At 49.7% G+C, this 14,726-nt stretch overlaps 1 protein-coding gene across 1 annotated transcript in view; it reads right to left on the bottom strand.

The window, feature by feature from the left end:
- Positions 1 to 3,538: 3,538 nt before the first annotated feature.
- Positions 3,539 to 14,726, bottom strand: part of DTD1 (D-aminoacyl-tRNA deacylase 1) — a gene marked incomplete at both ends in the record, with an annotated part of 107,918 nt that continues 96,730 nt past the window's right edge. The window contains one exon of the mRNA XM_080716572.1: positions 3,539 to 3,691. Within this exon, the coding sequence (XP_080572698.1) occupies positions 3,539 to 3,691 (153 nt within the window). The remainder of the gene's footprint in view (positions 3,692 to 14,726) is intronic.

The raw sequence follows: 14,726 nt of genomic DNA, 5'->3' as shown, positions 1-14,726 counted from the left end.
ATCAGCATGAGCTGCGTTATGATGTAAGACTCTAATGCATCAATGAAGGTATAAAAAGAGATGTTGGGGTGGGAGGAACCTCTTCAGAGAGGCCATTCCAGGGCCAGCAGCAAGGCTCTCCTCAGCTGCCTCTTCAAGCACTGGGACTCAAATCTGCCCACTCCCAGCTGGCCCGCGTGCAGCTTCAGGTTCAATCCCAGGTCGAAACAGGGCCTCTAGCTGAATGTGGTGGTGCACACCCATAATCCCAGTACTTAGGAGGCTGAAACAGGAGGATCACAGGTTCACGACCAACCTTAGCAATGAACAAGACTCTAGAAAACCTGGAAAGACCCTGTATCAAAACAAAAAAGGCTGGGGGGTGGCTGAGACGTAGAATGCCCTTGGATTCAATCCCAAGTACTGCCAAAAGAAGAAGAAAAAAAAAGGAAAAAAGGAAGCGAGAGAAGGAGGAAGGGAGGGAGGGAGGGAGGGAGGGAGAGAGAGAGAGAGAGAGAGAGAGAGAGAGAGTGTCTTACTCATTTGCTGAGGTCTTGCTATATCCCAGAGATTGGCCTTGAACCTTCAATCCTCCTGTCTCAGCCTCCCAAGTACTGGGATTACAGGCATGTGCCACCATACCCAGTCCTTAATTTTAACTCATCTTTAAAACAACCACTTAAAGTAATAAGAGTGACAATGATTACAGAATATGGAAAGTAAATCAATGTCAGCAAAGTCACGGGTTGGGGGAGGAGCTGGGAATGTGGTGTTGCTATAACTGTGCCTATAGGTCAGGTGTATAGTTTTATTTGGAAGCAATCTAATCTAAGAATAAATGTATATCATACACTGGGGCTGTGTGTGTGTGTGTGTGTGTGTGTGTGTGTGTGTGTGTGTGTGTGTGTGTTACTAGATATGGAGCCCAGGGGCATTCCATCTCTGAGCTACACTCCCAGCACTCACAGTCCTATTTCATTTTTTATTTTGAAATAGAGTCTTATTAAATTGCTGACAGCCTCACTAAGTTGCTGAGGCTGCCTTTGAACCTGCAATCCTCCTATCTCAGTCTCCTCAGTGCTGGGATTATAGGTGTGCACTGCCACGCCTGGCTATTTTATTTTAGGGTCTCATTAAGTTGCTGAGGCTGACCTCAAAACTGCAATCCTCCTGTTTCAGCCTACCAAGTACTAGGATTGCAGGCATGTGCCACCAGAGCCAGCTGCATTTTTTTTTTTTTTTTTGCAGTACTGGGGATAGAACCCAGAGGCATTCTACCTATGAGCTACACTCCCAGCCCTATTTTTTTTTATTCTGTTTTGAAACAGGGTCTCACTGAGTTGCAAAGGGCCTCACTAAGTAGCTGAGACTGTCCGAGAACCATGATCCTCCTGTCTCAGCCTCCTAAATACTGGGGTTACAAGCATGCGCCACCATGCCCGGCTGCCAGGTGCATTTTTTAAGAAGAAAAAAAAATCACTTCACCATGAAATATCACATGGGCCTGAGAAAGTGGCCTGAATGTTGACACAGGAAAGCAAAGAAAAGCTCTGGGAATGAGAGCTCTTACCATACACAAGGAAAACAGTGCGAAGTGATCAAGTGCCCTTTCACAGAACACACACACACACACACACACACACACACACACACACACCCTCCACCGTCCCGGCTCATTAGGAAGAAATGTGCTCAGCCAGGATGCATCTTACAATTCAGACAAAGATCACATTGAAAAAGCAAACAGATGCCACCTCCTGAAACATGTCCTTTGTTTGGTTTCAAGTATGTTGACATTTGAGGACAGAACCGTTGTGCTGGTCAGGAGCAAACTTCACTCACTCCCTAGTCACGGGGGCGAAGTAAATACTCAAATGAGGTGGCACTTAAACCCATGATCAAAAGCAAAACCCACGTTCTTTCAGTGAGCATTCGCCCAGCGCCTTGAATCCTCCCAGCAAGATGACGAGTCTGAGGCAGTGAGGCGAAGGACAAAGCCAAAAGTTAATTTTAGCAGTTTTTGTGTCCATTTGATAAAATAAGAAGGAATGCTTGCAACGTGAGAGAGAAATGTCGACCCCCTGGGAACGTTCTCTGAACCGTGAAGGATTTTGACTCATTTTCAAAGAGCAAATATGCCCGAGATCATGCCATTTCTCATTCCACTTCCTTCTCCTTCCCTTCCCCGCGGATGCCCTGGGAACTCACAGCTGCTCTCCTTGGGGCCTGTGTGGCTGCTCCCTTCCTGGAGAGGGGCTGCTGTTCTCCATGGAGGTCACCCCCAATCTTCACTTCTTAATTCAGCTTTCTCAGGTAGCTTAATATTGCATGTGCGCGCACATACACACACACACACACACACACACGCATACTGCAAGTGTTTAATTGGAGGGCCAGCTGTCATTTGGCCCTGGTCCCTTTAGGGTTTTCAAATACAGGAATGTGGCTAAGTTCTCAGATTTAGGAGTACACCTTCCTCTTCCTGCTCCTCAGCTGTCTGTGGGTATCTCAGAGAAGTCAGCTGGCAAGCTCAGAAGGACCCTTCCATGCCAGAAGTCAGCGCCAGACACATAAATAGCAAGATAATCCCCCAGCTGTCCAGTGGCTGCAAGATACTCATGTTCATGGATACTGAAGTTCATGGTTACTGATGTTCATGGATAATGATGTTCATGGATAGTGATGTTCATGGTTACTGATGTTCATGGATAATAATGTTCATGGATAGTGATGTTCATGGTTACTGATGTTCATGGATAGTGATGTTCATGGATACTTAAGTTCATAGTTACTGATGTTCATAGATAATAATGTACATAGATAGTGATGTTCATAGTTACTGATGTTCATGGTTTCTGATGTTCATGAATACTGATTTTCATGGTTATTGATGTTCATAGATAATGTTGTCCATGTTTACTGATATTCATGGTTACTGATGTTCCTGGATACTGATGTCCATGGATACTGATGTTCATAATATACCCTATAAGCAGCTCTATTAATGCTACCTCTGGTTTGAATAACTGTAAGTGGATGACTATGTTAAGCTGTCCATAAATTAAGGGCTGTCCTTGTGTGCTTACTTTAAAACCCAGACTGTGCCACATAAGACAGTACAAAAAAAACATGGCTTCTGTGTTTTCATAAGCTAATCAAAACTCACTTGCCAGCACCATCCTTGAGTAGTAGCCAGGGAAACCCTGAGCACACGGACGCTCCACTTCACCTTGGTGCCCACAGAGCTCTGGGTCTCCTGTTATCAGGTGGCTGGTATAGCTCTGCGCTGGGGCTGGCACCACCACCAAGGGGAGGAGGGCAATTGGAGGTTTGGTTTCTTAAGTGCTCAGGGGCTGGAGCTCCTCCCTGGCTGGCCCAGCCTCTTCTCAAATCTCACTGGCCCTGCATGCCCCTGCGAGTCTCATCCAGTGGCCCTCGCCTGGGAAGCGAGGGCAGGCTGACTCTCCTCTCCTGCCCTGGGGCTGGCACCTGCCCCACCTGAGCTCTTTGTTCCCCTGGGGCCACAGGTACAAGCCCTACCTGAGCTCTCCTCTCCGCCCTAGGGCTCCCGCTCTGAGGACACGTCGCCCTCCGCCCCGCTGCTGGCGCTGCGGTCTTCTTTCCGGGGAGTGCTGCGTTCTTTGCTTGATTCAGACGGGCCCTTGGCTCTGGTCTTTTCTTTCCTCTGCTGCTGTTTCTCAAGCTTTGACAGCTGATCAAAAAAAAAAAAAAAACAAAATATATTTAACAAATATGAACATGGAACATGGACTTAGACACCCAATGCATCCCAGGTGGAAATCACGGAGAAACCTTGGCCTGCTGCCTGCTGCTTGGCCCTGGTCAGATGAGGGTACGCACACACCAGTCACGCAGCCCAGCAGGCTGGTCCTCTTGGGCCGCCCCGTGCTCCTGCTCAGCCTGTGGCCTAGGGAGCTTAGGAGAGCTTCGTGCATGGCAGGGCCGGCCACGGCTCTCCTGCACGGCTCTCCAGCTCCTTGTCATCCAGTCGGCTCCCCACTCACTGTCTTACACTCCGCTGCTGCTGAGGATGACAAGAAGGCTGTGAAAGAAGGTACATGAAGCACACTGGTCAACATTAGAGTTGCCAGTTTGATCTTTCCTATCTGTGCGGAACTGAGGACTGAGCCCGGAGCACTCTACCTCCAAACGATAGCCGATAGCCGGCCCTTTGGCCTCCGACCTGTGGCCCTCCCATCTCAGCTTCTCAGGTACTGGGATGGCGGATGTGTGCCATTCTGCTCGTCAGCCTACTGTTTGACCTGAGGCTAAAGGCTGACTGATTGAGCCGGAGGGCTCCTAGCAGGCGCCTGGTGGTCACATGGTGGCTGCTGGGCACAGGGCCTCCTCTGACTTCCTACCAGCCAGCCAGGGACACACTTCTGACAGTTAACCCCAGCGGAGCCTGGGCCCATTGTTCCCTGGATACCTCCCCAACCAGGTCAAAGAAACTGCAGACCAGATGGTGCAAAGAAACTGAGATCAGATCCCACCACAAGCAGCAGCTTGGCCTCTCCAGAAAGGCCCGCAGAGAAGCTCGCTTGAGAAGACTGGCCAAGTTTTGGTCCATGGGGTTTTCTTGGACCAAAAAAAGGCATCTCTAACGAAGCCCAAGGGATGGTAACACCCAGTTCCATCTGCTGCCCAGACGACTCTGCAAACATTTTCCCCATTGCAAGAAAAGAAGGAAACTTAATGAAGGGCCGGCCTTGCTCGGCCTTCTGGTCCTTGTCCCACACCCAAATATTAAAAAAATGAATCCCTTTACACAACTTTCCAGATTGTTTCTGGGCTAAACCTTACACAGATGAAACATCAGCAGCTCTCAGTTTGGTCCAGAAAACTAAATCTACTGGTGATTGGCTTATATAAATGTTATCTTCCCCACCTCCCACTCCCATTGAATTAAAGCTGTGCTAATTGGGTTCACTTCACCTTTGACCAGGGACTCAGCCCCAGATAACTCCCGTCCATGGATAGCGCTCCATTCTTGTGCACCCGGAGGCACCTAAGAATGTGCACTGTGGTGCTGTCTGTACTTGCAAAACTAGATCCAAACCAAATGCCCATCAGCAGGAAGACAGATAAATATGACGCGGAGTATAGTCACACTGCAATAAAGCAATATCAAAACAGGTCTTTAAAGACTTGACCGGGCTGTATAAAGAGAAGCTAAACTTCAGAAGGCTGTATCCAGTAGGATTCATCTACAGAGAACAACACTGTACGTTGCTAATGAGCTCTCGCAGCGCAGTGTAGACTGGAGATTTCAGCCTATGAGTTAACTCGAGAGGAGAGAGAGAAACGGGAATGTGGTGGACGGGATGTACACTGGCTTCAGCTCGGTCCAATTTTACTTCTGTATTATAAAAACCAGCTCTGGAGCTGGGCTCCTGACCAGGGAGGCCCAGGATCTACTTGCATGGAACACCTGGATCAAAACGAGAAGACGTGCCGGCGTGGTGGCGCACGCTTGTAATCCCCGCTCTTGGGAGCCTGAGACAGGAGGATCGCACGGGTTCGAAGCCAGCCTCGGCTACTTAGTGAGGCTCTCAGCAACTTAGTGAGACCCTGTTTCCAAATAAAATATAAAATGGGTCTGGGAGTATAGCCCGGAGGTAGAAAGCCCCTGGGTTCCACCCCTGGTACCATAAAATAAAATAAAATAAAATAAGATGCTCCTGTGAGGATGCCTCTCACCACGCCGCTTCCTGCGCCAACCAGGACCGCTGTGGTGAGCGTCACCTTCTAAACTCCCGAGCTTAGTGGCGCCTCTGGCTTCATTCTGGCACAAGCTCTTTCTCGCGAGGCCTGATGAACAGTTCACCTGCAGGCCCTTTAAGTACAAATGTGCTGGAGGAAAGATGGCGAGTATCCACATTTTCTTTAAATGCTGGAAAATAGCTACACAGGGCTTCTTGCTATATTTTTATAGTATTATTTTCCATAATATTTTCTCCGTACTATTCTGCCACATGTCAGGAAGGAACTTCCTGCTCCTAAGAATGCCTTTTATTTCTCTTTTCATACTGAAATCCTCTTTCCTTTATGAAAAGATGAAGTCAGTGGGGTCCCTCTGTCTTGTCCTCATTCTTGCAAAATAACCTTGGATTGTACAATGTGAGTATACCTAACACTACATGGTTTAACATGAGTTATTGTACTATAATTTTTTTTTTTTTTTTTTTTTTTTTGGTGGTACTGGGGTTCCTGGAAGCCCTTCTACTTCCGGGCTACACTCCCAGACCTATTTTTTTATACTTTTTTTATTTGGAAACAGGGTCTCTTACACCAGCACGGCTGGCTTCGAACCTGTGCGATCCTCCTGTCTCCGCCTCCCAAGCGCAGGGATTACAAGCGTGTGCCACCACGCCCGGCTATTTTACTATAATTTTAAAGATAATAATTTTGCAAGTATGAAGCTTCAATGCACACTGGATTCCCCAATTTCTTCTTACTTTCTGTGTTCCTGGTTCATGACATCTAAAAATCTGGGAGTCTGTGTTCTGCAGGGAACTATGATCAGCTACTTTCTGCAGCCAGCAGCTTACTTAGTGTCTGTACATTTGTTACAACACATATCTATGTAAAAAATCGTGAATGTGTTCCTATAGGCCGGGAGAGTACAATTTTTGTTTTAAACAGTAAGATGCCCGTTCGGTTTTGTCCCTCCTTGTTAGAGATAAAATATAAAATTTGTGACTTTGTTAGAGATAAAATATAAAATATGTGACTTTGTTAGAGATAAAATATAAAATATGTGACTATCACAGGTGGCAAAAGCAAATGAGGGGTGGGGCCGGGGAGGGAGAAGTCGTGAAGGAGTCGCTTCCACTGACTTCTGTGCATGTGGAATCGCTGAGGCCAATCTCCGTCTCACCTGTGGGGAGGGGCAGGGCTGCTCACTGAACGCCCGGTGCATGGATGTCCTTGTCTCTCTGAACTTTGTTATGATGTGAGACTACAATGGACCCATAAAAGTATATTTAAAAAAAAAAAAAAAGCAAATGAGTCTCCCCCCCCCACCCCGCCACTGCTTGGCCGCACACCATGCCTGGTGCGACCCTGCTTGCTGTCCAGGCCCTACTCCTTAGCGCTCTCACCTCCAAGCAGCACCCGCCTGACACGGCTCTGGCCGCACCACACAAATGCTAACACGGGGATTAGAACTTCTGCCTTCCCCGTCCCCCCAAGACGAAGCAGGCTCTTAATTCACATGGTAAGTCTTAGAACAGGGGAGCTGGCGTTTCCACCAGGGATGTAATGCTGATTCTCCATCTTTTCTGTCTTAATCCAGCCCCACAGAGCTCCAGGCCACCGAGTAAAGTTCTCTGTGAGGACACTGAGAACCAAACTAAGAACTGAAGCCCTTCTCAGAAACCTGGGACTCCAGCGCGGTCAGATGATGGGATTGCATCTTAAGGCAAGGAAGCAGCTGTACTCTTTTTTTTTTTAAGAAAACAAATGAGAAAGGAAGAAAGAGAAAAGAAATCAGTACTGTGTATGGGTTCACATAGAATGCCCACAGCTTTCAAATTAACAGGTGATGCATGTCACAGAGATTATAAACCACTAATATAAACCACACGGGCCTGAGAACACATCATCTGTGGACACTGAAACGGCGGCTTTGGGCTTTTTTAAATTTTTTATTTTTTTGCTTCTCTTTGGTCTACTGATGAGAGTGTTCATATCACAAGAGAGACACTGTTGAGAATGCTGGCTTTAGTGCCTTAGAGAGAAGTCCGGCCTTCCCTAGGCAGCGCTGGGCACAGACGCACCGTGCCCTGAGTCAGCCTGCACCTCTGGTGTGGAGCTCAGGGAAGCAGCGATCAAGAAAGGGGGCCTGGAACGTCCAGGTCCAGCTGCCCAATGCAGGATTAGACCTGCCAGGGAAGGTTTCCCTTTCGCCAGAATTTCCAAGCTAGTTGAACATGCATGGACCGGTGCGCTACCCCAGGCTCCGCCACCCTGACGCACTGAGGGGCCAGGCGAAGAGACAAAATGAGGACAGCACCTAAGAATAAGGCAGTAGGGCGGGGTGGAGACTGCGGCTACACGGAGGTGCCCAGCCTCCCTGTGGCCATCACACCTTCCTTTCAGGCATTACCTGGACACGTATACTATCCATGGGGTGGACAGAGGTCACCTGCTCGAGGAACCCCTGGCACTTCTACTACGCAATCCTCTGTGCTCGCAAAGCTCCGGGAACAGCTGCACAGTGATCAGTGCTGCACAGAGAGGCCGCTGTCCGCTGCGGTCGCCCTCCAGGCCCCTGCCTCCTGCTGACCCTCCTGGCACAGGGCATGTACACGAACCACAGCCGGCAGGAGCAAGGAGGGCTACGGGGAGAGGAGCACAGAGTCGATGTCCGCCTCCTCTCCTGGCCACTCTCGGGGAAGGATGCGGAGCTCTGGAATGGCGTGGCTCTCAGAATGAGGAGGGGCACCCAGGGGTCCATGGGAGCATCCATGGAAGCACAGGCAGGCCAAGCTAGAGGCACAGGCCTTCCTGGAGGGGGAAGCCATGCTAATGTAGGCTTAGGGCATCACACGCCCACTGAACTGAAGGGGAAGAGGTGGCTGAGTTGACCACACCCAAGGCCTCTGAGCACCAAACCCACATCCTTTTCAGATAGCCACCTGACAGCCCTCCTTTAATCAAATCAGTATTTACTGGTACTGGGGATTGTACCCAGGGGCACTCTACCTCCAAGCCACAACCCTCCCCTGCAGCCCTGCTTGAATTTTTATTTTGAAATAGGGTCTCCCTATGTTGCTGAGGGCCTCCCTATGTGGCTGAGGCTGGCTTCAAACCCGCCACACCCGTCCCAAGTACTGGGATTAAAGGCGTGGACCACTGTGCCCAGCTATTAACTTCATCTAACATTCACACAGCACCAGTCACATGCCAGCCAGGATCAAGTCTACGCATCAGGGACACAGCAGAGCCCTGCCTCTGCAGGGAGCTGACTGCCCCCACAAAAGTAACTGGCCACCACTGCTTACCAGCAGCCAGGCCTTGAGCGGCATGTGTGGAGGAGCCTGGGCCTCTAGACACCCCTCCCTGCCAGGCAGCAGGGGGCAGCATGTCTGATCAACAAAGGGCAGGCAAGATGAAAGGCCCAAAGTCACAGGCCACACAGGGAGAGGCTGGAGACCAGGGCCAGGCCAGGGCAGCCAAGCCAGGAAAGCAGGGAGGGGCGGAGGGCAGGTGGGCTGGGGAGCACCGTGGGATCATCACAGGCCCAGCGAGGCAATACCGCGGCGGGGTGCAGGCACAGGGAGTGGGCTCCCCGTTCACTAAGACAACCAAGGTGGCCTGGGCACCCACCCTTTCAGAAGATGACTCAGCGCCCTCCTGGGGATTAGGGTTAGGGGCTTCCACGGACTCCTTTCTTCCACTCACACCCCCAGCTGCACCCGAGGGTACCCAGCCCGGGACATTGTTCTGGACGCCCCGGGGTATCACCAACTTTGGGAATCCATGCACTCGATGGATGAGTGAAGAAATGGAAGAGGACTGTTTTGCTGGAAGAGCAAACCAAGAGGGAGCCTCAGACAGAAGGCTGGCTTGGGTTTGGCTTATCAGCAGCATGATTACAGAGCTCTTCCCCTGTGCCTGGGGAGCCCCAGAACCCCCCAACAGTGGGCACACACGTGGGCACTTAGCAGATGAGGGACCTGCTCTCAGGGCTTCTGAAAAACATAAAGCCTCGGGGTAGGCCTCTGAAGTCGAGACTCTGCCTGATTTTTTATGAATTGCCCAGGGCATGGTGAGGCTGCAATTTGCAAAGGGCCGGCGATGTCCAATGTTACAGTTTGAATTGTTTTTAAGTTCAGTTTATTTTTGCTTCTAGACACTTAAATTTTAGTTATTAATTTATTTCAACCATGTATATATTCAATAATCTTTTTATTTCTGTATTATCTATTTTCCCATATTTTAGAATCCCAAAGCATTCAAACTAAAACAGTGATTATTATCTAATTTTGTGGTCTTGTTTAATATTGTAGAGGTAATTCTATTTTATCAGTCTGGTTTGTCACCATCTTAATAGAGTTTGGATTTAATATATCCCCAGACCTCAGAGGCTGGAGACAGCCATGTTGGAGGCGGGACTTGCTTGCTGAGGGAGGGTCCTGGGGGTGTGGCCAGGGCAGGCTGCTGCAGCTTCCAGCTCCTCTCTCCCCTGCTGCCAGGAGCTGACACAAGCTCCCTCTTCTCTCTGTCCCTCACCATCATACCCTGAGGACCAGCAGCCTTGGCTCCTGCTTGGCAGCTGGCATATACATATATATGTACACACACACACACACACACACTCACCACTTAAATCTCCAGACCCATAAGCAAGTGAATCTTGCTCCTAGTGACCTGCATGCCAGGTGTCTGGGTCACAGCTTTGAGGATGCACCAAGGAAGCAGGCAGCCCCGACTGCCTGGCGTGTGCTTCACACGCCTAACACCACCTGAAGCACCGTTAAAGCCTGATCCCTTCACACTGACGGATGGCAGCCCGGTGTGCCGATGCCAGAAAACTTGTAATGAATGAGCAGCTCCAGGCTTCGTGGCTGAGAACGAGCCACAGAGCGTGCCTGGGGTAAACTGAGGCACTCGGCCCTTTACATATCATCAGCTCTGGGCCCCCAAAGATTCCACTGGCTCCGGAAGATCAGACAAGGTCTGAGCCATGCAACTACTAACACCCACCCAGGTGGGACAGGTGCAAATGGAGCCGGCAGAAAGGAGCTGCGTCGGGGACACTCCCACCTACCAGACCACTAAGCACTAGATTCAGCTTTAAAGGGTTCTAGAAAAACAGTTTCTTGGCCAGGTATGGTGGTTCATGCCTGTACTTCCAGTACGTAGGAGGCTGAGACAGGAAGATTGCAGGTTCAAGAACGACCAGCCTCGAAGGCCGGCGTGATGGAGCACACTTGTAATCCCAGTGCTTGGGAGGCTGAGTCAGGAGGATTGCAAGTTCGCAGCCAGCCTCAGCTACTTAGTGAGGCCCTGTGCAACTTAGTGCAACCCTGTTTCCAAATAAAGAATAAAAAATAGGCTGGGGGTGTAGCTTGGAGGTAGAATGCTTCTGGTACTGAAAAAAAAAAAAAAAAAGACCAGCCTCAGTAGCCTCAGGAGGGTGTCTGCAATTTAGTAAAACTCTGTTTCAAACTAGAAACCAAAATAGGGCTGAAGATGTATCTCAGGGGTAGAATATCCCTGGGTTCTATCCCAAGTACCATAAAAAGAAGAAAGGAAGGAAGGAGGTCCATAGAGGGGAAGAAAGGGAAGGAAGGAAAGAGAATCGAGAAGAGAGGAAGGAAGGAAGGAAGGAAGGAAGGTAGGAAGGAAGGAAGGAAGGGAGGGAGGGAGGAGGAAGGACAAAGGAAAACCAATGTCTTTTTTGTGAACTGTTTCAGAACAACACAGGTGCCCAGCAGTCTGCGGGGGTCGGATCACTCTTGGACTGAGTTGGTGATGGGGTCTTCAACGTGCTTCCAACATGACTTAGGGGAGCAATGGGGGGAAATTATAACTTCTTACTGACGTCCTATAGTGCATTCTGGTGGTGAGCCCCACACAAACCGGCCCTTCTCTTCTCTGAACACACAGCTCACAAGAAGAGGTCCCCGCCCTCAGAGGGCTCAGGCACGGAACTCGTAGTTTTAACCTCAGCTCCTCAAAGTCCACCTTCGCACTTGGGAAGTGATGACCAGAGGTTCTAACAGCCAACTCTCCTCCCTAGGACTGCGAGAAGTCAAGAGCAGACGTTATTATTCCCAGATTGGTTTTGAGTACAGTGTGGTCCGTGGAGAGCGCCCGTCCAAGGCCACATTCAGGCCGGGTCAGGCTGGGAAGAGTGCCAGGTCTCGGGCGGGGCTGCTGGCCCAGCTCCGGCAGAACGGCTCCTTCTGGAGCTGTCGCTCAGCTGCACGGGGCTCTGAGGACTTCTTCCAAGATCCAGCACAGCAAAGCGCACCCCGTTCTTACGGGGCAATGAATTATTTTTGAATTATTTTAATACTAGTTATTTCCTGCCAGACTGTTCTGTCCTGCATATGTGCAAAAATCTAATTAGAGAGTGAAGAAAATAGCAAAAGAGAAATTTGGGCCCCATGAAGTCAGTTACTATGATTTTTATAGACACAGTATAGATGGTCAAGCTCCGTTCCAACCAGCCCCTTGCAGAGATTCCAAGAAAGCCCATGGCCTAAGTCATAAACAGCGAAGGTCTCCTCTACAAGCACTTCTAAAAATGCCGCCAGGTATCATTCTCTGAGGCGCTGGCCACACCTGTGGTGCTGCTCAGTCAGGATGTGGAGGGGGGAGGACATGTCCTGCTGGGTCCCCTAGAAGTAAGGATGTGAGTGGCAGCCACAGGACAAAAGGCCTGGGGCAGTCAGCCCTTTAACTCACTGCAACAGCACTAGAAATTTCTCTCCACGGTGGTCACGGTCTTTCCTAAGAGTCCATCAATCTCTACTACCGGTTAATAATACCACAACTTTGTCAAGTCATTTAAGCTGCGATGTGTGATCACTCCCAAACCCTAGAGAGGAAGACAGACCGCCAACATTAAATGTTTGTCTTATTGAATAATTAATCATTTTAAGGCAATATATAAGTAAAGCATGCTGTGGAATGCAGAATATTTGATCAGTAATAGGCCTCCTTGGGGGAAAGCTAAAATACTGAATTTCACTGGGCCTCAGTTTGCTCTGTTGAATCATGGAAACTTCTGGCCGGCAAATTTCTACTATCATACATACAGTATAGCTCAGAAAGAACTGGCAGGTCAACAGGAGGTGCCCACTGCCCTTGGTGATGGGCTGAGACAGCTTCAGGGGGATTACTTAGGAGTGACAGAAAGCTGCTCACGACCTCTGGTGGAGGACCCCCCACCCCAGCGAGTCTAGTGAGCTGGGTCCACTTCATGCAGATTCATTTCTGCCTCCAGTCGGGGGTCGTGATCCCCCTGGGCTTGTGACCTTCTTACCCCAGAGGACATAGGGTGGGAAGGGAAAGGAAGAAAAGGCGAATCCATCAGCAAAGGCCGGGGAGGAATCCAGGCAGACAAGTCCCCGTGTCCTGTGGTATTTTAACAGGCCTGCAGAAACCTACTCCCACAGGAGGTCTCTAGTTGGTTATGCCAAATTTGGGGGAGGAACAATTAGAATTTATATTTGGATGATTCGTTTTATCAAACTGCAGCCTGGTAGAATTTTATATGATGTGATGATTCTGAAGGCTTTTCTAGAAAATGTCCTTGTGTAATGGAAAACCTGACGGGACATTAAAGACAGCGTTTCCACACACACTCACCGCAGGAACGGCCATTATGCCAATTGTCGCATTGTGTTATTTTTAAGTCAACCGGCTGCTTAACAAAAGCATTAGGAAGCACAGAGCACACATGGTACCTAATTTTCATACATTATTAACTCCGCTTGAGGTTTTTGTGGGAATTAAAAAAAAAGTCAAGCAGAAAGGCATCTGCGCCCATCTGAAGTCATGCAAGCTAGTTTTATTTTCTAATTCCCCACTGTTTACAAAAACCCTCTTAGACATGCAAAAATGAGGAGGGGGCGCTTCAGTGGCCGCCATGATTCTTATTAGCTGGGTCTCCTTTGGCTGAGTCCTTGGTGTACAGAAATACACTGGAACAGCCCAGCCTCCAGCCCCAGAGCTGGCTGGTTTCAGGCCCCAGTGGGACACAGGAGGGTTGGGGTCTCTCTCTTCTGGTGCAGCTGCTCTCAAGCCCTGAGTTAGTACCCTGCAACAGATGCTTTGCCAGCCCCTGTGGCCCCTGGCCCAGAGGTCACCTGCCACTTCCATGGAAAACTGGCCTGCCAGCCTCCCGTGGCACCTTTCCCCTCTTCCCTGCCTGAGAAACCATCTGTCACCGCATGGTGCAGAGCAGCTGGAAGTGGCAGGGAGCTGAGGCCGACACTTCTAGAAGGCTCTCCTGGAAGATGGGTCTCACGCCATCCCATAGAGGGCGCCTGCCCAGGGAGCATCCGCACACCCTTGCAGACTCTGCTCCTTCCTGGAGACCTCCCAAACATAAACTCCCTCTGCCTTTCACTCTGGGGCCCAAAGCACAGGCATCTCAGATGCTTTGCAGCAGACCAAATCTTAGTGTGATCACTGTTCATGTACTCCTTGTTACCTCTGCCTCTACTGATTAGATCCTACACCGATTTACACGTCTGGACTCGGGATGGCCACAGGGGACATTCTAGACTGCGGCCCCTCCTGGAAGGCACCGAGCAGCCCGAAAGGGCACGTGCACACACGTGAGTACCACCTGGCGACACTTTTAGTATATGGACTAATCTTTGAAACCTGGGAGTCCACATCCACATGCATATATTGGAGATGCCTGGATTCTTTTATTACGTGGCGCTCCATTCTCTAACCCTGCTAGGAACAAGGTGTGGACTGTATTTCTCACATTTCCAGTGCAAAATCTGCCCTCTTCTCAACACACCTGGGGCCTGGGGTTTTCCTTCAATGAGCTAATCATAAAATTCCAAGAGTAGAGGGAGGGGGTAACCATTCCTCCACTTATGGAGGAGAAGTGCGATGTGTGCGTGACGTGAGAGGCCAGCCGCTGCCTCCTTCTGCAGCCCCCACCCCCAACCTGTGCACACTTTCAGCAAGATTGCAAAAAGAAAAAAAAGACTGATTTGTAGGCAACAGACTGTTTTGGGTATTTT

The sequence above is a fragment of the Muscardinus avellanarius genome (genome assembly GCF_963383645.1).
Source record: "Muscardinus avellanarius genome assembly, chromosome: 19".
NCBI lineage: Eukaryota > Metazoa > Chordata > Mammalia > Rodentia > Gliridae > Muscardinus > Muscardinus avellanarius.
The sequence above is the reverse complement of the archived record's forward strand: the minus strand, read 5'-3'. Positions and strand labels throughout refer to the sequence as shown.